Here is an 18,462-nt window from a genome sequence, read left to right on the forward strand (position 1 = left end):
CTCCCCGTACAGTAAATTAGCCTTTTCATATGTTGAGTTTTTATGCTTATTTCCAACAGGTCTGCTTCCGTGTGACGTCCACGAAATGTGTTTTCTCCCGGACTCGATGATGTGCAACCCTCAGAGACCGTGACCTCCAGGACGCTCTATCAGTTGTTAACAGCCATGTGTTGCACTGATAATGACGATAGCAGATGTGTGTATGCGCGTGTGAATCGAAGTGTAGACGCTTTCCAGGAAGAAGAGCTTATCCCTTCTTGATGCAATGTATGAGCAAAAGCAAGGTGCTGGTCTTAACTCGCCAGTCGCAGCCATCTGGCCTGAAATTTGTAACACTGCAGACAGGAAGCTTATTGAAAATACATATTTTAGTCTTGATGGCGACTATCTCCAGGGCTCACAAACCACAAACCAGCTCCATCCATGCAAAGTAGGGACCCATGATCTTTGCTTCATCTGGATTCTAGAGAGGAGAGTAAGACGAAGCCTGCAGAGTTGTTTTTATCAGTGTCAGATGAGGAAAGAAGTGAGTGATGGAAAGAGATACAGAGCTGAGATGACAGCTGTCTGACGCAGGGACAGAAGGAGGTGGTGCACATGTGAAGTGTAAAAAAAACAAAACACAGGAGGCAACATACTTGGAAACCACAGGGCAAGAATGAGTGAAACTACAGTAGAGCTTGAGGTAAGATTACAAAAACCATATGTTTGATGTGTTGTTAGGAAGTTGTGTTACCACGGCAACACAGCTAATGTTTATGTTTCTCAAATGTGGCATTATTGTGTGGTTTTGAGCTGACTAGGTCTGCACAAAGTGCAATAACAAAAAAGAAAAGTTCCTTTTTTTTCAGTAGTCTTGAAACATTCAGCATGACTGATTTTTCTCAGAATTGTCAAGCTACTGAATACCAGTACTAATACAGCTTCGTTACGGGAGAAGTTGGGACTTAATGTAAAAAAGTGAATACAAACTGAATGCAGTTATTCCCACTTGTGTTTAATTGAAAATAGTTCATGAATGCCATATCAGCCACTAAAACTGTGAAACTACTGTCTGGAAAGCATTATGCTCACTCTCAATTTGACACCAGCAACATTTTTTTTAAAAAGCTGAGAGAAAGAATCCTAAATAAAGGAAGTGTTGAGTCACACTCGAAAAGAAACACGAGTTTGATGAAGTTACAACATAACTGGTTGGAGAAAAAAAAGCTTTTGGAAGTAAAGATGGGGGCGGGGGGGTGAAACACTGTCTGTACATCAGGTAAAAGGCAGTGAATAACTACAGAGTGGTTGTGATCTACAGGCCCTTGGGCAGCACTGAATTAAAAACAGACACAAATTTGTCACGGAGATCCCTGTATGAGCTCAGGAACACATCTGGAAACAACTGTCTGCGAACACATTTCATCACTGCATCCACAGATGCGACTGCACAAAGAAAATACGCATTTAAACACGATCCAGAAGCACCTGTTTCTCAGCGCCTGATGGAGTGGACGGGACAACCGTCCTCTGGTCCGACAGATTGAATTTTTAAATTGTTTTTGGGCTTCATGGCTGCTGTTTGCTCCAGGCGAAAGAGGAAGTGGATCATCCAGCCTGTCATCATAGTTCCTTAAAAGTCAGGAAAGGCCTTGGTTGGCTCAGCAAATCGATGCCAAACACATTCAGCGCGTAATAAGAAATATGGCTTTGTATTAAAGTAGTCTGGATGATAAACTGGCCTGACTGTGTTGAAGACAACTGGCACACTTGGAGATTTTTAAAAAATATGACAAATGAGGCCCGTGAACTGTTGAGAGGCTGAAGTCTTATATCTAGCTAAATAGGAAAACACAGCAAATAATCTCCTCAATTCCCAAACATTTGCACAGTACTCTTGGAAATAAGGAGGTGATGCAACACGGTGGTGAACATGCCCCGTTATAACTTTGTTATCAAGATGTTGTTGGCATCAAATTCTGAATATATTCAGAGTATATATTTTTCCAAAGAGCATTTTGCAGCATTGCAAATGTGGCCTTTGTACTATTTTCAATCAAATCTTTACACAATTGGCCAATTATTGCATTCGATTGTTTTGAAAAATCAAATTGCTTTTGTATTTGCACAGAATTCTGCCTTTTGTGAAAATGATGTTGCATTAGCGTGTGTTTATTCACGTGTCGCACACTGAGTAAAAATGTATAAATGTAATATTGTAGCTAGCCATTAGTTAACATATTGGATAACATAGTTATACTTCTTTCCCTTGGGGCATGACTGCTTTGATTGAAACTTGAAATACGTGAATAATAGACGTGCAGTTTCATGTGATTTACAGCGCTTGAATGTGTTTGACGATAATTCGACTGTGTGTTCCAACAACTCATTGCTGCTGAAAATGATAAAAACAACACGACTAATTAGTCATGTAGATTGTGAGAAACTTATAATCTTCGTGCAGACAAGTGGAAATGACTTTAGATGTAAACGGTGGTGACTTGTTATCAGAAAGGAACACAGTGTTAGGAGAGGTGTTTTAGGGCCAGTTCCATGAAGCACCTGTGAATGGTGAAGGAGACCAGTTACCGGATCTTTGGCAGAGGAATGTTGTCCCATTCTGGTCTGATTTAGAATTATAGCTTCTCAACAGTCTTGGCTTAGCCTGATAAACCAGCCTAAATGGATTGGATGTCTAATTTAGTCTGGCACCGATCAATGGATACAACGGAACATTGTTGATGAGCACAACCCGTTGTCTTTCAAACCGCGTCTGTGCCTATAGGCCAACGCTCTGACCAATCAGCGCAACTGACTGTGACGTAGTAAGCGCGACAGAAAGCTTTGGTGGGAGGGGACTCTTCCAAAACTGATGCCAAGCACAGATTCTATAATAGGACAGATACGCCACTCACGGTGCATTTCCGGTTTCCAACGAGGCGATTTTGGTTGCAGTTCCACCCTCTTTCCACGTGGGGCGCCCAATTTTGGAGACCAGAATGAATGGAGTCCTATGGAGCTATACGCCCTTTCGTGCCCTTATCTCAAGATATAATTTTTTCTCTAGTAATTCGAATGTTGTTTTCGAAAGAGGGTGTTTAGAAAATACCCATGGCTGAGTTTTAGATTTTTAGAGCCACTCATTTGCTTAAAAAAAGGATTTGAAGTGTATATGACGTCATACATAGCTGGTCGACCAGCTGTCATTAGCACAATGCTAGCGCGTTGTGGACAACAAGAAGCCAACCAGTAAGAAATCAAAGGGATATATGTACTCGTTCAGTTGATTTTTTACTTGAAACCCATGTTGAGCTCTCAGAAACTACATTCAAATCTGAGCGCTCTTGAGGAGACTTAGGTGAAACTGACCATTTGTAGCATCTAGCTCCATTGGGCCCCATTCATTCTGGTCTCCACCGACGCTCCCAGTGGAATTCTGGTGGAACTGCAGCCAAAAAGCCGGTACAATGGGGCTTAATAGAGAGTGGCAAGGCTGTTCGTTATAATGGCTGTGTGCCAAGGCTGAATCAAACGAGCACTGTTCCATTGCCGCCGCCATCTTTCTTGTTGTGCTTTCGCTTGTCTATGTTCGCTTCCACTGCCCAACGTCGCACTGCTCTGTCGTCACTCCCTCAGAACCCTCTGGCCCGCCCGCGTTGATTCAAAACACATCTCTGCGTTGTGATTGGTTTAGTTGCCATCTGCCAGATTCAGGGCAGTATTTTCAAAATGACAAGTGGATCGAGGCCAGACCCAACCGCAGGCAAAACATTTTGCCGTCCAGCAGTTGGCGCTGGTTTTCCAGGCTAGTCTTGGCTCTCTTCTCTGTCGTGTTTTGCGTTTTATTTTGTATCAAATGTTTTTAGTTGGTGAAAGGTCTGTACTGCAGGCAGCTCAGTCCAGCACACAGAATCTTCTACTGTAAAGCCAGGCTATTGTGAGAGATGCAGTATGTGGTTTAGCGTTGTCTTACTGAAATATGCAAGGCCTTCCCTGGAAAAGATATCATCTTGATCGGATCACGTGTTGCCTTAGAACCTGTGTGGCTTTTGAACTGAGTGCTGATAACAGGCTGGAAGGTCCCGCTCCTTTTCAGACTGAAGGATGCTGTGTTCATGATGATTCATCTGACCACGGAACAGTTTTTCACTTTGCCTCAGTCCATTTTAAATGAGCTTTGGTCCAAAGAATCCAGAGGTTTCTAGATCATGTTCACATGAGGCTTCTTCTTTGCATGATAGAGCTTTAACCTGCATTTGTGGATGAAACGGTGAGCTGTGTTTAAAGACAAAGATTTCTGGAGGTGTTCCCGAGCCCATGCAGTGATTTCCAGGACAGAATCATGTCTGTTTTTAATGCAGTCCTGCCTGAGGGCCTGAAGATCACTGACACGCAGTATTGACTTTTTGTCGATGTCTGTTACACACAGAGCTGTCTCCAGCTTCCCTCAAGCTTTTGATATGATGTACTGTTGATAATTCAAAGTTTTCACAATTTTACACTGATGAACATTATTCTGAAATTGCTCCATGATTTGTAGAGGCAGTCTTTTACACATTGCTGAAACATAGCAGTTAACCTAATTAGCTGCAACATGTTCCTCCAGCTGTTTCTTTTCAGTACTTCTTGCTTTTTCTGGCATTTTCTTGCCCCCTTTCCAACTTTTTTGAGAGGTTTTGCTGTCATTAATCAAGATGACCTCAATTTTTTCATGAAACAGTAAGATGTCACATTTTCACCATTTAATAATATTAATAATTTTCTATGTTTGTCTTTGAGATTTACAAACCATTGCATTCTGTTGCATTCATGTACATTTCACACAGTGTCCCAACCTTTTGGGAACTTGGGTTGTTTCTTGCTAAAGGATTGTTTTCACGTGTGTAGTCTGGCTTTAAAAGGTTATGATTAAAAAAGAAACAGTTGATATAAGTGGGAGCAACACTAAACATCTGTCGTGGACTTTTATGATATCAAACTTTGTATGTTCTTACAATTTCTACATTACTGGCTCACTTCTTAATAGCAAGACAAGAACATTTTACGAAAGTCAGTGTAGATATCACTAGAGGTCTGGTCGTATTTTTCTCAGGAAGGTTCCAAATTGAATTAAATGACCCAGAAATACTTAAGTATCTCAGCCATGATAAGAGCTTGTTGAAATCTCTTAATGCTAAGGAAAGGAGCTTAAGTGCTTCCTTAATTATCTCCTTTAGCTTGGGAAACACTGGACCATCCAGATAGAAAGGAGATAATTCCATGTCATAATTCCCAGTGCGAAACTTTTGAAGCAGCTCTCAGTTACATTTATCCTGATGTGGACGGGAGGGTGAGAATAAACAGCTTGCAACAATAATGTTTCACTTTTGAGCATTTTTCTTTCCTTTTTAAATCATGAACCTTGCTGATAAAGTAACATTTTATCCGTCATCAAAGTAATATGATATACAGTAAATGATAAAGCCTCTGCGTATGTGATAAGATTACATTAGCCAAAGTATACAAAGCACTTTTTGTAGAACATTGATTGAACATCTGTAGTTTCAGTGCGGCAGACCAACATCACAGTTTAGTGTAAACATGGTCAGATTTTCATTGCAGCTCAGTCGTCTTTTCCTAAGTTCTTAAGAATTTGAATTTTACCTTAATTCTTTCCTTAACCCAATGACCTGTTCCAATAAGGTCAAGGAAAGCAGCTTAGGAAGAGACTGTTAAAATTGGCTTTGTTCTTAGACATTATAAATGAAATAGTCTCTGTACTCTGTACTTTTCCATGCAGGAATGGGAAGACAAAACAATTGGGAAAGCCTGGGAAAGCAAGGGCAGATTCACACACACACATTGTTTGGCTGATCCAGAGAATATAACGAAGCATGTTGAACCTACTCATGTCCAATCATACTCGGTCGAGTGTGAGTCCAACCTATGAGGCTATAAATGCGAACGATACCCGGAAATCGAAGCTCAGTCTGATGGATTTCCTGTGGGAGCTCTGTTCCCCTGAGTCCAGCGCTGATATGCTTTGACATGTGACCACCAATAAACACTTTATTTTGCTTGAGATTCCTCCGGCTTGTTCTTGAGCTGCCATTGAAATAATCGATCTAACAAGACTATAGTAGGTCTTTTCTTTACTATCCGTCTGAACCCTGTGTACTACACTCATGTTATTCCTTCTCAACCGCTTATATTTTTGTTGTCTCGACACTATTTCACCTTCAGCTAATAGTCCAGTCATTGTCACAGCCCGAACCTGAGAGGGAGCTTCAGCCTCAGCCACAGCAGCAACTATTAGAGTCAAACCTCGAGCACCAAGTGAAGCCAGTGTGGATAAAGCATCAAAGGCTTCTCCTCTTCCTTTTGGGATTCTCTTTATGTTCCGCCATTCTGGGACTGATCTACTACATGCACCACAATCTCCATACTGAGAGCAATAACAATGCCACTCCTGGTAGGCCTTTAGAGAAATGCAACAATATTAGACATTACATGTGGAATTTTGCCTTTCTATCCAACTCTTCTCTCACTCTTTCCCGTAGTGACTCCGTGTCTCTCTCCAGCCTGTCAGTGGGCCGCAGCCCGTCTGTCCATGTCCACTGATCCTTTCACACAGCCCTGTGATTACTTCATGTTCACATGTGGAGCAGACAGACTTTCAGCAGAGGGCGGAGGAAGATATAGAGGTCAGGACATACCTGGACATCCGCAAAACCAGATGGAAAAGAGACTAAATGAAGAGAGAGAACGCAGAAGACCGACAGAGTTACTGAGCCGGAAAGCTGTGCTGCTGCAGTATCTAAGAAAGATTTTAGGTAGGAACCTGTCCATTCTGTTTTTTTTTAATATGCGAGTCCACTTGTACCTGATAAATTATTTGAACTGTCTATGTCAGGTCTAACAGCTGATGGTAGAAGTCAATATGAAAACCAGACCACAAGCTTTTGAGAACTGTAGAACTGGAGGACGTGATACAAATTAATAGTAATAATAATAGTGATAATAAATAAATCAATTTGCAGCTTTTAAAGGGTCCTAAAGCTCCCATCATAGTCAAATTAAATTTCTTATTAGGAACCACCACAAGACTTTCTAGATCTGAGTGCCTAGACAAACTAAGAAACCATAAACAGGGGTTTTGAGCAGATGATGCAAAGCAATTTTCTGGAGATGGAAGACGTTTACAGAAAGATAATCAGGCCTTATTGTAGAATGGCCAGATAGAAGCCATTCCTCCCTAAAAGACACATAACAACCAGCTGGAAAATTCAACAAGAAGGAACGCTGTAGTTCTTTCAGTGTTAACACATCCCACGGAAAATAGTCAGGTATAGAGGAACGGAAAAAAACGTCTGGCTCCCTGGAAGCAATATAATAAAAAATGAAAACACTGTTACACAGTACTGTCACCTTTTTCCCAAATGATGTGTGCAGACGAAACCAGAGACTGAGCATCACCTTATTAGTACTGTCCCTGCAAACATGGTGATATTCTGTGGTGATATTTTTCCAGAGCAGGAGCTAGGAGATTAGGGTACAATGGATACAGAAAAATATAGAGTAACTTTGAGGAAAAACCCTCCAGATTACTTGGGACATAGATTTATATTTCAGCAGTAACCCAAAGAAAAACACCAGGAAAACTGATCTAAATTGTGTTTCTGTATCTCTGTGTTAGAGACAGATGACAGTTTGGGTAGTTCAGCTGTGCAGAAGACTAAAGAATTTTACCATTCCTGCTTGGACGCAAGATCTATAGAAGCCGCAGGAGCAGAACCCTTCCTCACACTCATCCAGAAGGTATGATGATGATTGTTACCCTGTATAAGAAGGTTTTTGGCTGATTGTTCCCAAAACAGGCCATTAAATGCTCCCTTTCTGCAACATTATGGTAGTTAGTTAGAATTAGGTAGTTGCCCCTTTGTTTCTATAGTTAAAGATACAAATAACCACAAGAGAAAAGAAATCAGTGGAAAATTACTTTCCTAAACATGTATCATCGATATTTAATGGCTGCAAATTCTCAAATGTGAAAACTTTTGGATTTTCTTCATCTTACGAGACAAGCAACTCATCAGTTTAAAGACACCACCTTGGAAGGAGGTTATTCTTGTAAAAGAAAACTGTTGTTTGTTGTTGTAGGCCTTCTGTGTTCAGGCAAAAAAAATACTCCAAATGACTCTCATTTACTTCACACTGCTCACTGTCTACTTCTACTGGACTACAGAGGTCCTACAGAATAGAAATATGCAGTTTCCAGGAGATATGCTCACTAGCAGGCGATGCAGCTGGTATGTGGCTGTCCTCCATGACAGACAGATGCATATGAGGAGAAAGGAGACTGACTAAGAAAGTCCCATAGCTGCGCTGATCAGTCTCATCAGCCACTACTCCCCAAACCACTCTGTGACCAAAACCATACCCCACCACCAGAGTTATAGTCATTTTATTTTTATTTTTTTTTAATTTTGCTGTATTTGCTGTCTCCTTTCTGCATATAGCTGGGGGGTTGGGCAGTATCAGGGCAGTGGAATAAGACTGATTTCAACTCCACCCTTGGTTTGCTAATGAGAGACTTCGCCACTTTTCCATTCTTCAACCTCTATGTGGGCAAAGGCCCAAATGAAACTGCCCATGGGACGACCAAAAGATACATACAGGCCAGTTCCAACAAGGATATGATGTGATGATAATGATACGATGAAAGTAGCAAATAAGCTTTGTGTCATGACTTCAACTCATGTAATCTCTTAACAACAGATTGATCAGCCAGAACTGCTGATCCCAATTGAATGGAACAGCAAGACACAGAAGTCTGAGGCTAAGACGGAGGTTGATAATCCCTGCTGATGACAGAAATATCGTACAACATCATTCATGCATGAAACTAACAGTAGTGTGTTTTCTGTATTCAGACTCTACGTCCCTTCTTGGCATCATGTCAGAGGTACCTGGCCCTCCTGGGATCCCCGCAGAGCAGAAGCATGATCCATGTGGGCATGTTCATCTCTTTGTCCTCTGAGCTTGCCGTAGCAGCTTCACCTCTGCACTATCGTCTGGCGAAAGGACAGCTCCATCAGCGCATGACCATCAAAGAACTTCAGGTACGGCGAATTCTCATACTGTCAAGTGTATGCTGGGGCAAGTTTGGGTTTCATACTCAACTTTGGCTTAGTATTGTGTCTATACTTACACTTACTGGGTCTGAATTCCCTCTAACATGTTCTTTTGTACATGAACGATCCACCAGAGGCAGGCCCCTGCCATCGATTGGTTGGGCTGTCTGCAGGCTTCTTTCCATCCACTGTCCCTCAGTGAAGACGATCATGTCCTCCTACATAACCTACCCTACATTGTTCAAATGTCCCGCATCATTAACAAGTGGCTGAATAAGCACGAGCTGAGCAGGAGGTACTGTAAAGTCATTAAAAGGTGAAGATCAACTATCCACAAACCTTTTTGTTTTTCCTTTTTGATCCTTTCCTGTCATGTGGTTCTCCTCAGTGGTCCCCTTCATACGTATATGGTCCTCAATCTGCTGCACACCCTCATGCCTGCCATGGACTCCAGATTTTCTGAAACAGCCAGGAATTTTTCCGTGGCTTTGGGTAACGCTGACGAGGTCAGTCAATGCCATGACATTCAAACACTAGAATTTAAAAAAGAAAAACAAACAGACCTGCACATTGATTTGTTGGAGTCTCATTTGACTGTGGGGCTTTTCAGCAGCGAGTTCCTCGCTGGAAATACTGTGTGCTGGAGACTGAGAGGGGATTTGACTCAGTCCTCACACACCTTCTTAGTGAGAGGACCGCGCACACAGAGGTGAGGGAACGCCACGACACGTAACTAATTCAATATGTAGAGATTGGAGTTTAAGTCTGTTAAAGTGCTTCAGTCTTCAACAGGCAGAGAAGATGATCGCAGACGTCTTCTCCTCCTTCAAATCCAAATTACATGAGCTCAAGTGGATAGATCGGAAGTCTTTTCGGCTCGTCATGAAAAAGGTAAAGTTTAAAAAAAAAAAAAAGATTTCCATTTATTCATAACCACCTTTGTTCTGTTTCATATCAGCTATGGCTTGTCTCTCTCTTCAGGTTTACTCTTTGATTCCAAGACTATGGACTTCAGTGGAAATCTCTGATGCAGACGAGCTTGATCTGCTTTTATCCGAGGTACCTGCAGACTGTTCGCAGATGATAAAAACCTTTCTCAACACAACTTTTTGTAATATTCTGTAGTTGGTCTAAACCAGCTGATAAATTTGAACAGATTATGAATCTATTATGTGTCTTTTGTTATAAGGCTGGTAATTTGATGCTGTCAGAAATGATTAAACACCTCTGATCCTACAATCTGTTTGACTTCAGGTGACAGTCAGCACTCACAGCTATTTCTCCAACTACATCCAGCTGCTGTCCCTGTGGCAAAAGAGACGCAGTAAACTCTTGACTACTCAGAGCGAGGCTGCTGATGTGTAAGTGTCATGACTGACATATAAAGCTGACAGATCCTGGATAACGGTCTTAGACCTTCAATAATCCTCTCACATTTCTTTCAGTCTGTCTGTCACACCGTTTCTTCTGGGTAATGAGCTCCTCTTTCCCATGGGAATGTTCATCCCTCCTCTTTTCCATCCCTCCTATCCAAAGTAAGATACGCACAGAGAGAAGAAGTATTCATTGTTTTTACAATGATCTGCATAAAATAAAGATTACAGTTCATGGCTTTTTCTCAAACAGAGCCTTGAATTATGGCGCAGCGGGTTTTCTTATCGCCAAAGACATCTTCCATCTGCTCGTGCCTGAGAGTAAGCAAGATCAACATTTATCCACTCATACACGTGTCTTTATCATTATGTCCATTATTAGGTCTGAAAATGTGGACACTGACAGCACTTTATGTCAGGCATTTACCAGACAAACTAAAATTGTGGTAATTAAGTGCCTCAGCTTTGATTTGAGGATACTTAGAGTTGAGGTATTACTCCTTAAATCAACGCTAGAGAAGTTTGTGAACCGTACATCTACGTGCTGGCTCATTCTGAAATACAATTACTTTTGTTCTGCATATTCCCAGACCTCAAACTGCCTTAGAGCACCTGAGATACCAAAGTTTGTGACTTTTGGGCTTTTGATGTGGCTTTCTGTGGCCTCTTACATGGCAACAATCATGTGCATGGCTGCAGATTTGCAGGGCTCACATTGAGATTTGTTTTTATGAGAGTGGTGTTACATCCCACCGCTGTAGGGGGAGTGAAAAGGGAGAAATTTTTTTTGTGTTACTTTGGGCATGAATAAAATGTTGTTTTTTAGTACTTTGTTGAGAATCTCTTGCAGAAGTGAAGTGAAGTCTGGAATTCATGACCAATATAAAAAAAAACACGCCCCCTCCTTTTGTATTGCTTGGGGGTTTAATAAAGCTGTCTTCAATTTGTCCCTCTCCTCAAGTTTTCGGCTAATAAAATGCAGCTTGAACAAACAGAAATCAGACGACTGACTAAGCAATGACAGAATGTTCCACTTTTTTTCCATAAAAAAACCCAGGATTGCTTTTATAGCACATTTTGGATCACTGTCCATCTGTAATTAAAAGCAGGGAGACGTCATCTTTGCTGCATTTGAGTGAATCTGAACTGACAGTAAATTCTGATACATTTCAGGATTTCAGGTCTTCTGTCATGTCAATAAACTGTTTGACTCAAAGCGGCTGGAAGCAATGTATGCCAAAATCATCACATTGCATCGTTTTACAGTTGCTGTTTTATGCTTTGGATCACGAGCTGTTCCAAACCCACTCCAAACTTTTCACTATTTACCATAATGATGCAGGCTGACTTGTATCAAAGTCTGCATCCATCCAGGATCCAAGTCTAATTTGTCTTTTCTATTCTTCAGGCTCATGAGTGGTTTGCACTTTGGGGTGAAGCCTCTGTTTTGCTCTCATAAGGTTTTCTCTTTATGTCAGAGTTGGATAATGATAAGTTATCCACCTGGAAAGTCTTAACTCAGCTGGATTTTGTGAATGGGTTTTCTTCTTCACCATGGAAAATCATCAGTAGATGTCAAGGTCTTTTTGATGTGACCAAGCTCACCAACGTGAGGGTACCAAAGTGCTAATTTGTTTTGTATCTGCAAACTGAAGATTCTCTGTTTTTGTTTCAGAGGGTTCCCTTAAAGGCTTGTTGAGGATTCTCAATAACAACTTTTGGAGTAAATTAAAAACCTTTCTGAGACACGATGAAGAAATAGCTGCTTCTAATTGTTCTTTCCTAACTTTCCTTGTTCCACGCATTTATAAACCTTCATTTAATTTGGATGTGAATAACCTCAAATTAAAGCTGAATCCACACATTAAACTCATATCTATTATCTGATTGTAACTTCAACTGATTTTTGGTAATCAGATAAAACAACAAACATTTTGTCAGTGTCCAAAATTCTCTCGTTAATTCACCATCTCGTTATCTGTTTTGTTATAGTTTATTCTCACAGTGAGACTGTGCGTGCTGTGGGGGAATGTGTGTGGGCTCACTACCTCAGTGTGACTGAAAAAGCAGGCAGGGATGGAGCATTCTCGCTTTCAGCACCGCAGCAGCAGGAGGTGTGGGTGCAGTACTCTGCACTGCAGGTGGCACTCCAGGTGAGGAGCCATCCTCAAACTTTAGTGTCTGTGTGACGGCAGCGTTCAGCTGATATGTTCACATTTTGTCCACTTATTTCCTCAGGCTTATCATCAAAGTCTCAGCCACAGTCCAGGTGACACCTCCCTTTCAGGGTTGTCACACACTCGTCTCTTTCTCACATCATTTTCTCAGGTAATTCCAATTTCTTCTTTTAAATGTTTTATCTTCTTCCCTTTTAACAACTGACCCTATGTTTTAATATTTTGGTCTCCAGGTAAACTGTGATGCTGACCCATACCATGAGTCCATGCCCTTGGAGCCCTCCTTCCTAATCGCAGTAATTTGTGCCAAATCTAACCTGTGCTCTACAAGCCTACAGTGCTCCATTAAACTCCAGGGGAATTCATCACAAACATGCTAAACAGTCCTCATTAATGGCAAGAAGAACTTTGTTTAAGAAACATATTGTGGGGATAGGGATGTTGGAAAACTGCTGTTTAATAAAGTTTATGTATCATAAGTGTACCTAAAGTATCTACAATCCGAAAACACGATTTTCGTATTAGCTGTAGTTTTTGTTGTTGTTGTTACGAGACGTCTGCAAATTGCGTTAATTGCACAAGCTGTTTAGTAGGCTATTCATTGAAATGGAAAATAAACATTTGAAATGTTGTTTTCATTTTCCTTTTAAGCTGTGGAGGAAGTTCTGAGTATGGAACAGGACAATGTAAAAATCGTCTGCCTGTTTAGGATGGTGGCTGACCTTGAGGACATATTACATTATTTGATCTCTTTGGCTCTCAAACTTTAACAAACAACAAAAAAGCAGAGAGCGTTTATCTGTGAGGGAACATGAGCTGAACTGCTGAAACCACTGGTTTAACCTTAACGCATTGTCACCTGTGATTAATCCGTTTTGGTATCAGAAAGTAAGTTCACAAATCAGAACAAACTTGTTCTGTTTATTCATACTGATGGAAGAGGTCTCCACCAAATTGAATGGTCCCATCAATGTCATGTAAGGTAGCAAATAGTGGTCCTACACTTTAATAATACAATTAATGGTGTTTTTTCCCCTTTAATTCATCACTTTTTTTGTCTCTGTCAAAATGTATGTGTGCAGAAACTGTATAAAGTTAAGTATATTTCATTTCAGTGCACCTCTTGGCAAATCTAGTTGTTTCACTTACCACTGGTAACTTTATAACCTGATTTAAATAAACTGTGATGAAGCCTAATTGTGTGTTCCATACATGTGTGCTGAACCAGCTGTTACATAGCAACTACAGAACTGTTATTTTTCCAAATATCACTAATATTTAAAATCAAAATTGTTCAAGGTGATTTAGAGGCGTTTCCCTGTGCAAGATCTTTTCTTGAGATATAAAATAATCTACATCCAAAAAATGCGGAGTAAAGCTCCAACGAAAAAAGTACCTCAAAGAGGTGCGGCTGGAAAAGCTACCGGGCTTAAATCGGGAGAAAACGCGCAGTTGAGACTGAATAAACGGACAGGAAAACCCACTAAAACTCCAAGAGGTAAAGGCCTTGGAAAAGCAGGAGCCAGACGTTTGGGGCGGCTGCTGAAACGGGTCATCCGGCCTCAGGAGCAGCCAAAAGGACAAGGGAAAGTTTCTCTGCCAAGTGAGTACAGTCACGGTTAAAATATTAGCTTACTGCATTAACTGCTGTAGCACTAGTTTAGCTAACGCCAGCTAATAGGTTGCTAGGATACTCGAGCATTTAATTTAATTCAGTTAAATTCATTAACATTTCATTCATCCTCCAGGAGAAATGATAAAGCTGTAGTATTAATTATCATTAAAGATATTCTATTGTTATAGATTAAAAAAAACAAATTACATATAAATCAACTGATAAAACATTTAAAAAGTTTAAGTGTAGCACAGAGAAAGGCGAGTTACAGGGATTACAGATAGGATTACACCATCTGTAACAGGCACTGTAACCCTCCTCCTTTAAAGTTGTTTCTCTGTAGAGTCTTAAAGCTGAGTTGACAGGTGTTATAGTTACAGCCATGTCTTAATGAAAAAGAAAAAAGTGATTTGGCCCCAGATATTCCTAGTGGTCCAAGTTTATCCATTTGATCTGCCAGTGATCTCACACTTCCCATGATGATCAAGGGAAGAAATTATTTAAACCATCTTTCCCCTTTTTCTCCACTCCTGGTTTCCATCCAAGACATCCCCCCTTCAAATCATCTTGATTTGAGGCCTTATTCCAGGCATTACTTTGGCTTTGTTTGCTCAGTTAGCGGATCCGACCGGTTAACAGCTTTCCTGTTGCCATGGTTATGCATCATAACAGATGTAAAAGAGCTCCGGAGTTACCAGCTAAAGTCCTTTCAGCAGCACAGAATACAAACCACCATAGAAATTATCTCAAGAAGTTGCAAAGAAAGACACAGTATGTTCAGAGCTACAGCTGCAGGCTGCCTGTCTCTAGGGTGGTTGGATTTGATATATTCACATTAAAATTCAGTATATTTAAGTCACTGTAAGTTGCACTTAAAACACTGAATGAAAATATTGAAGAAATTGTCAGGGAAATATTAGCTTAAAAATGAAAGAAGAAAGAATAATTAAGTAGATAATTAGAATAGATGCATTGCAGAATAATACAAAAGATCATTATTTGGATAACTGTCACTTCCTGTAGCTTTGATTTAGTTTCTTTCTGACATAGTGCTAATATATCAGAGCTATTTTAAGACCAGAAAACATTTTTTAAAAGGAAAAATGCTTAAGTTCTTTCTTTAATATACCTTATTTAAAAAACTTGAGTTTTGCAGTAGCACCAAACTAGTAGCGGCTTGGACATATTGCATTTTGAATAGTAAATCGCTGGCAAATAAAGTGGATGAGCGTGAAGTGCTGAAAAACACACAGCAGTAATAAAGGGAACTTTGTATTAGTGTGTTTCACCAACACTTGTTTGCAAAGTTTAACTTCTTTCCTTCAGTGAGGCTTATTTTCTCTTAAAAATCTAGATTTTTGTTTGAGGTTTCAGAAGTTTGATTATACTAGCACAAATTGTGTGCCATATTAACTCCCGTGCCAAGAAAAAAAGTAAATAATATACATCATCCCAAGTGGAAATTCAACAAATTGGCATGGGATGTGTGCAGTCAGTATGGAAAGATTCTACAGTGCAAAACTGCTAACCATGCATGGTGTGGGTGGGTATTATAAAGAGAATACACCTGTAAACTGTAATTGTGACAACCTCTCCATCTTTCAGAGACTCCGGTTCGTCTTTTCAAGCATCAGATTCAAACAGAGGCCAACAATGCACCCAAAGCAAGCTCCCCAAAGCTGGCCTCGCCACAGGTCTCCAGGCTCATACTCAGTGTTGTCTCCAAGTGCAAACACAGAGGCGGCATCTCCATGGCAGAGCTCAAACAGACTCTGGCAACTGAGGGTTACGACGTCACCAAGAACAACAGGCAGGTGAACGTGGTGACCAAAAGGCTGGTTAACAGCGAGACCTTCGTGCGAACTACAAGAAATGCATCATTCAGACTCAACAATAAGGTAAGATGCATTTCGTCATTTAATTTGGTAATATGTCACTTTGATGTGTTCTCAATGAGTTTAATTTCTAACCCTTTTTTACTCTACAAAACCAGAAGCTCACAGACACAACTCGAGTTAAGGCAAAAACTTGGAAATCTTCGAAACCAAAAAGGGAGTTGAAGCAGAGCACCTCAGCCCATAAATTCCTCAAAGGGGCAGAAAGGTCACAGAGAGGACACAGAATGACTCCCAAACCAAGGGGCAAATCCCGCAAGCCAACAGGCAAGACCCAAAGAGCACCGGCCAAATTACACAGACAGCCAGGCAAAACTCGCAAACCAGCAGCCAAATCACACAAACAAAGAAGACAGGCAACCAAACCCAGAAGAAAAGCTGTAAAGCCAGTTGGTAAGAAACGTCGACCTGCAAAGAACCGAGCACGAAGGCCACTAAGGAAGGCTAAAAGGTCTCGGAGACGCCAACCAAAGCACGACCAACATCCATATAAATCTTCTCGGACAAGACAACCGCCAAGACGGAGGCTTCCCAAAACAAGAGGAAAGTCCCGGCAAATACGAAATGTCAGGAGAAGAGCTTACTACTAAGATTAGTGAGCAGCAATAAACTGAAACCTCTACAGCAAACTGAAACTGTTTATTATTCTTTGATGCATCGGATGTGTTAAAAATACTGAAGTGTCCTAAAGTCACTTCATCTCTCCACAAGAACTTTCACCATTATGCTTTGCTTCAAAACTGTAAAGAAAAACAAACAAACAAAACAAAACAAAAAAAACACTCATTTCCTGATAATACATTTTAATGTAATTATTCTATAAAACCCCCAAACTCAGAATTGATCATGGTAGAAGAAAAACATTCATGTTTTTACATGAAAAGACAATACTGGGTACAAAACCACTTTAAGCTCCACCGTCATAAGAATACACGTACAGTACAGCAGGATAGATGTCTGTAGTCTGTGTGGCATCACTGGATGTTTGGTCCAGTCTTTCTAGTCCACTGAAATGAGGTCCATGTATGGCACCTTCTCTGTTCAAGTCGGCACTTATCAGTTTATTTTGATATGTTTGTCACATGACGCCCCACACTTCCTCAAAGGCGGAGCAGATCTTGGCACAGGTCAGTGCTCCAGAGAGCGGGTAGTTACTGATGGACACAGTCTTCTCCGTGTAGTCCACGTTCACCTGATAAAAACACACGCATTAGTCAAATTTAAACAGTATTTGTAACTAAGAGCTCGAAACAGCTACTGCCTGTATCGGTCTCTCACCGCTCCATGTGCAAAAGCTCCGATCACCACTGCAGCAGGTCCCTCTGGCACCAAAGTCCGGGCGCCGACGGCTTCCCCTGAAGAGAAGGAGGTGGCGATACGAGGGCAGCCGGGAGGCAGGTGGTCAGAAACAGGATTTTTAATCATCCTCAGCAGCTTTTGCGGACCATCAGCTGCCCTGACACTCAGCTTGTGCAGCAGCTGCACTAAGGTAGAGAAAGAAGAAATATTAGGAGAGCAGCTGAGGAGGGAGGGAAGGCGTTGTTTATGCACGTGGAAAAAAGAACAAAAAGCACGATTGAAATGATAGCTTACCCATGAGGCCACAGAAGCGAGTGAAGGTTCTTGGTATGCGGGTCTGTGGGTTGATCTCTATTAATGCGTTTTTCTCTGTGTGGATGTAAACCTGCAACAGGCCTGCCCTGTTCAGCGGACTGTCCATCAGCATGAGCAGACACTGGAATGAATCAGTTTAAGGCCAAAATTATTTACCCGTGATGTCCCAAGTAACTTTACAAGCTCACTGCATAGTAAAAGACAACAAACACAAGCACGAGGTTGTAGGTGAAGAAAACAGCTGCACACATGAATGTGAATTGTCACCTGATGAGTGATGTCTGGTCTTATATGTCCCGGGTTTCTTCCGCTTTTGACGATGATATTTTTGTGCTGGTCACAGTTTAACAACTCAAAGGTTTTCCCGACCTGGGTGATAAAAAAACACAACAATAAAATGGATCGATTGCCTTTAAATCCATTAATGGCACTAGTTGATTGCCGACATGGGCAGGTTGAAAGTGCGTCACAACCCGACTCTGATGTTTACCTTCACTGTTTCTAGCGACGCCCCCTCCAGAATAACAACCAGTCTCCTTTCTGCCATTCGGTCATGAAGGCTACGGAGGTGCTTTGCTGGTTTTGGTTCATATTCGTCCAAATGTTCAAGACCACGCTTCTTACCATCTGGGGCCGCCATGATGTCTTCTCTGGCCTCCTCTGTTAGTCGCAGAATGATGACGTCATGACCAA

At 41.1% G+C, this 18,462-nt stretch overlaps 3 protein-coding genes across 5 annotated transcripts; 2 read left to right on the top strand and 1 right to left on the bottom strand.

Annotated features, from left to right (window-relative positions):
• Positions 1-252: 252 nt before the first annotated feature.
• On the top strand, positions 253-13,842 carry kel (Kell metallo-endopeptidase (Kell blood group)). 3 transcript variants are annotated; one of them, XM_075465760.1, is made up of 18 exons: positions 253-685; positions 6,205-6,433; positions 6,522-6,794; positions 7,658-7,779; positions 8,481-8,639; positions 8,740-8,811; positions 8,895-9,083; positions 9,230-9,390; positions 9,484-9,601; positions 9,706-9,804; positions 9,888-9,986; positions 10,077-10,154; positions 10,350-10,456; positions 10,541-10,630; positions 10,722-10,789; positions 12,461-12,621; positions 12,707-12,796; positions 12,879-13,842. In XM_075465760.1, the coding sequence occupies exons 1-18, from the start codon at positions 659-661 to the stop codon at positions 13,023-13,025; spliced, it is 2,289 nt and encodes a 762-aa protein (XP_075321875.1). In that variant the 5' UTR covers positions 253-658; the 3' UTR covers positions 13,026-13,842. The 3 variants fall into 3 exon arrangements, with proteins under 3 accessions (XP_075321875.1, XP_075321877.1, XP_075321878.1); XM_075465762.1 differs by having other exon boundaries at positions 9,709-9,804; XM_075465763.1 differs by having other exon boundaries at positions 7,664-7,779.
• Positions 13,843-14,010: 168 nt separating this feature from the next.
• LOC142380595 (uncharacterized) lies at positions 14,011-16,779 on the top strand. The gene is made up of 3 exons (XM_075466506.1): positions 14,011-14,248; positions 15,866-16,158; positions 16,257-16,779. The coding sequence occupies exons 1-3, from the start codon at positions 14,011-14,013 to the stop codon at positions 16,743-16,745; spliced, it is 1,020 nt and encodes a 339-aa protein (XP_075322621.1). The 3' UTR covers positions 16,746-16,779.
• emg1 (EMG1 N1-specific pseudouridine methyltransferase) lies at positions 16,776-18,439 on the bottom strand. Its single transcript, XM_075466700.1, has 5 exons — positions 18,260-18,439; positions 18,037-18,138; positions 17,749-17,890; positions 17,434-17,639; positions 16,776-17,347 (listed from the first exon to the last, which is right to left on the bottom strand). Exons 1-5 carry the CDS (start codon positions 18,407-18,409, stop codon positions 17,234-17,236), a joined length of 714 nt encoding a protein of 237 aa, XP_075322815.1. The 5' UTR covers positions 18,410-18,439; the 3' UTR covers positions 16,776-17,233.
• Positions 18,440-18,462: the final 23 nt, after the last annotated feature.

The sequence above is a fragment of the Odontesthes bonariensis genome, chromosome 5 (genome assembly GCF_027942865.1).
Source record: "Odontesthes bonariensis isolate fOdoBon6 chromosome 5, fOdoBon6.hap1, whole genome shotgun sequence".
NCBI classification, from domain to species: domain Eukaryota; kingdom Metazoa; phylum Chordata; class Actinopteri; order Atheriniformes; family Atherinopsidae; genus Odontesthes; species Odontesthes bonariensis.

Excerpts from the sequence above, each read along its gene's own strand:
- kel (XM_075465760.1), top strand. The coding sequence starts at position 659 with ATGAGTGAAACTACAGTAGAGCTTGAG. Across the intron at positions 9,602-9,705 it reads CTTTGGGTAACGCTGACGAG|CAGCGAGTTCCTCGCTGGAA; the intron begins GTCAGTCAATGC and ends GGGGCTTTTCAG. Across the intron at positions 10,155-10,349 it reads TTGATCTGCTTTTATCCGAG|GTGACAGTCAGCACTCACAG; the intron begins GTACCTGCAGAC and ends GTTTGACTTCAG.
- LOC142380595 (XM_075466506.1), top strand. The coding sequence starts at position 14,011 with ATGCGGAGTAAAGCTCCAACGAAAAAAGTACCTCAAAGAGGTGCGGCT. Across the intron at positions 14,249-15,865 it reads AGGGAAAGTTTCTCTGCCAA|AGACTCCGGTTCGTCTTTTC; the intron begins GTGAGTACAGTC and ends TCCATCTTTCAG. Across the intron at positions 16,159-16,256 it reads CATTCAGACTCAACAATAAG|CTCACAGACACAACTCGAGT; the intron begins GTAAGATGCATT and ends CAAAACCAGAAG.
- emg1 (XM_075466700.1), bottom strand. The coding sequence starts at position 18,409 with ATGGCGGCCCCAGATGGTAAGAAGCGTGGTCTTGAACATTTGGACGAA. Across the intron at positions 18,139-18,259 it reads CGTCGCTAGAAACAGTGAAG|GTCGGGAAAACCTTTGAGTT; the intron begins GTAAACATCAGA and ends TTTATCACCCAG. Across the intron at positions 17,348-17,433 it reads GAGCTTTTGCACATGGAGCG|GTGAACGTGGACTACACGGA; the intron begins GTGAGAGACCGA and ends TGTTTTTATCAG.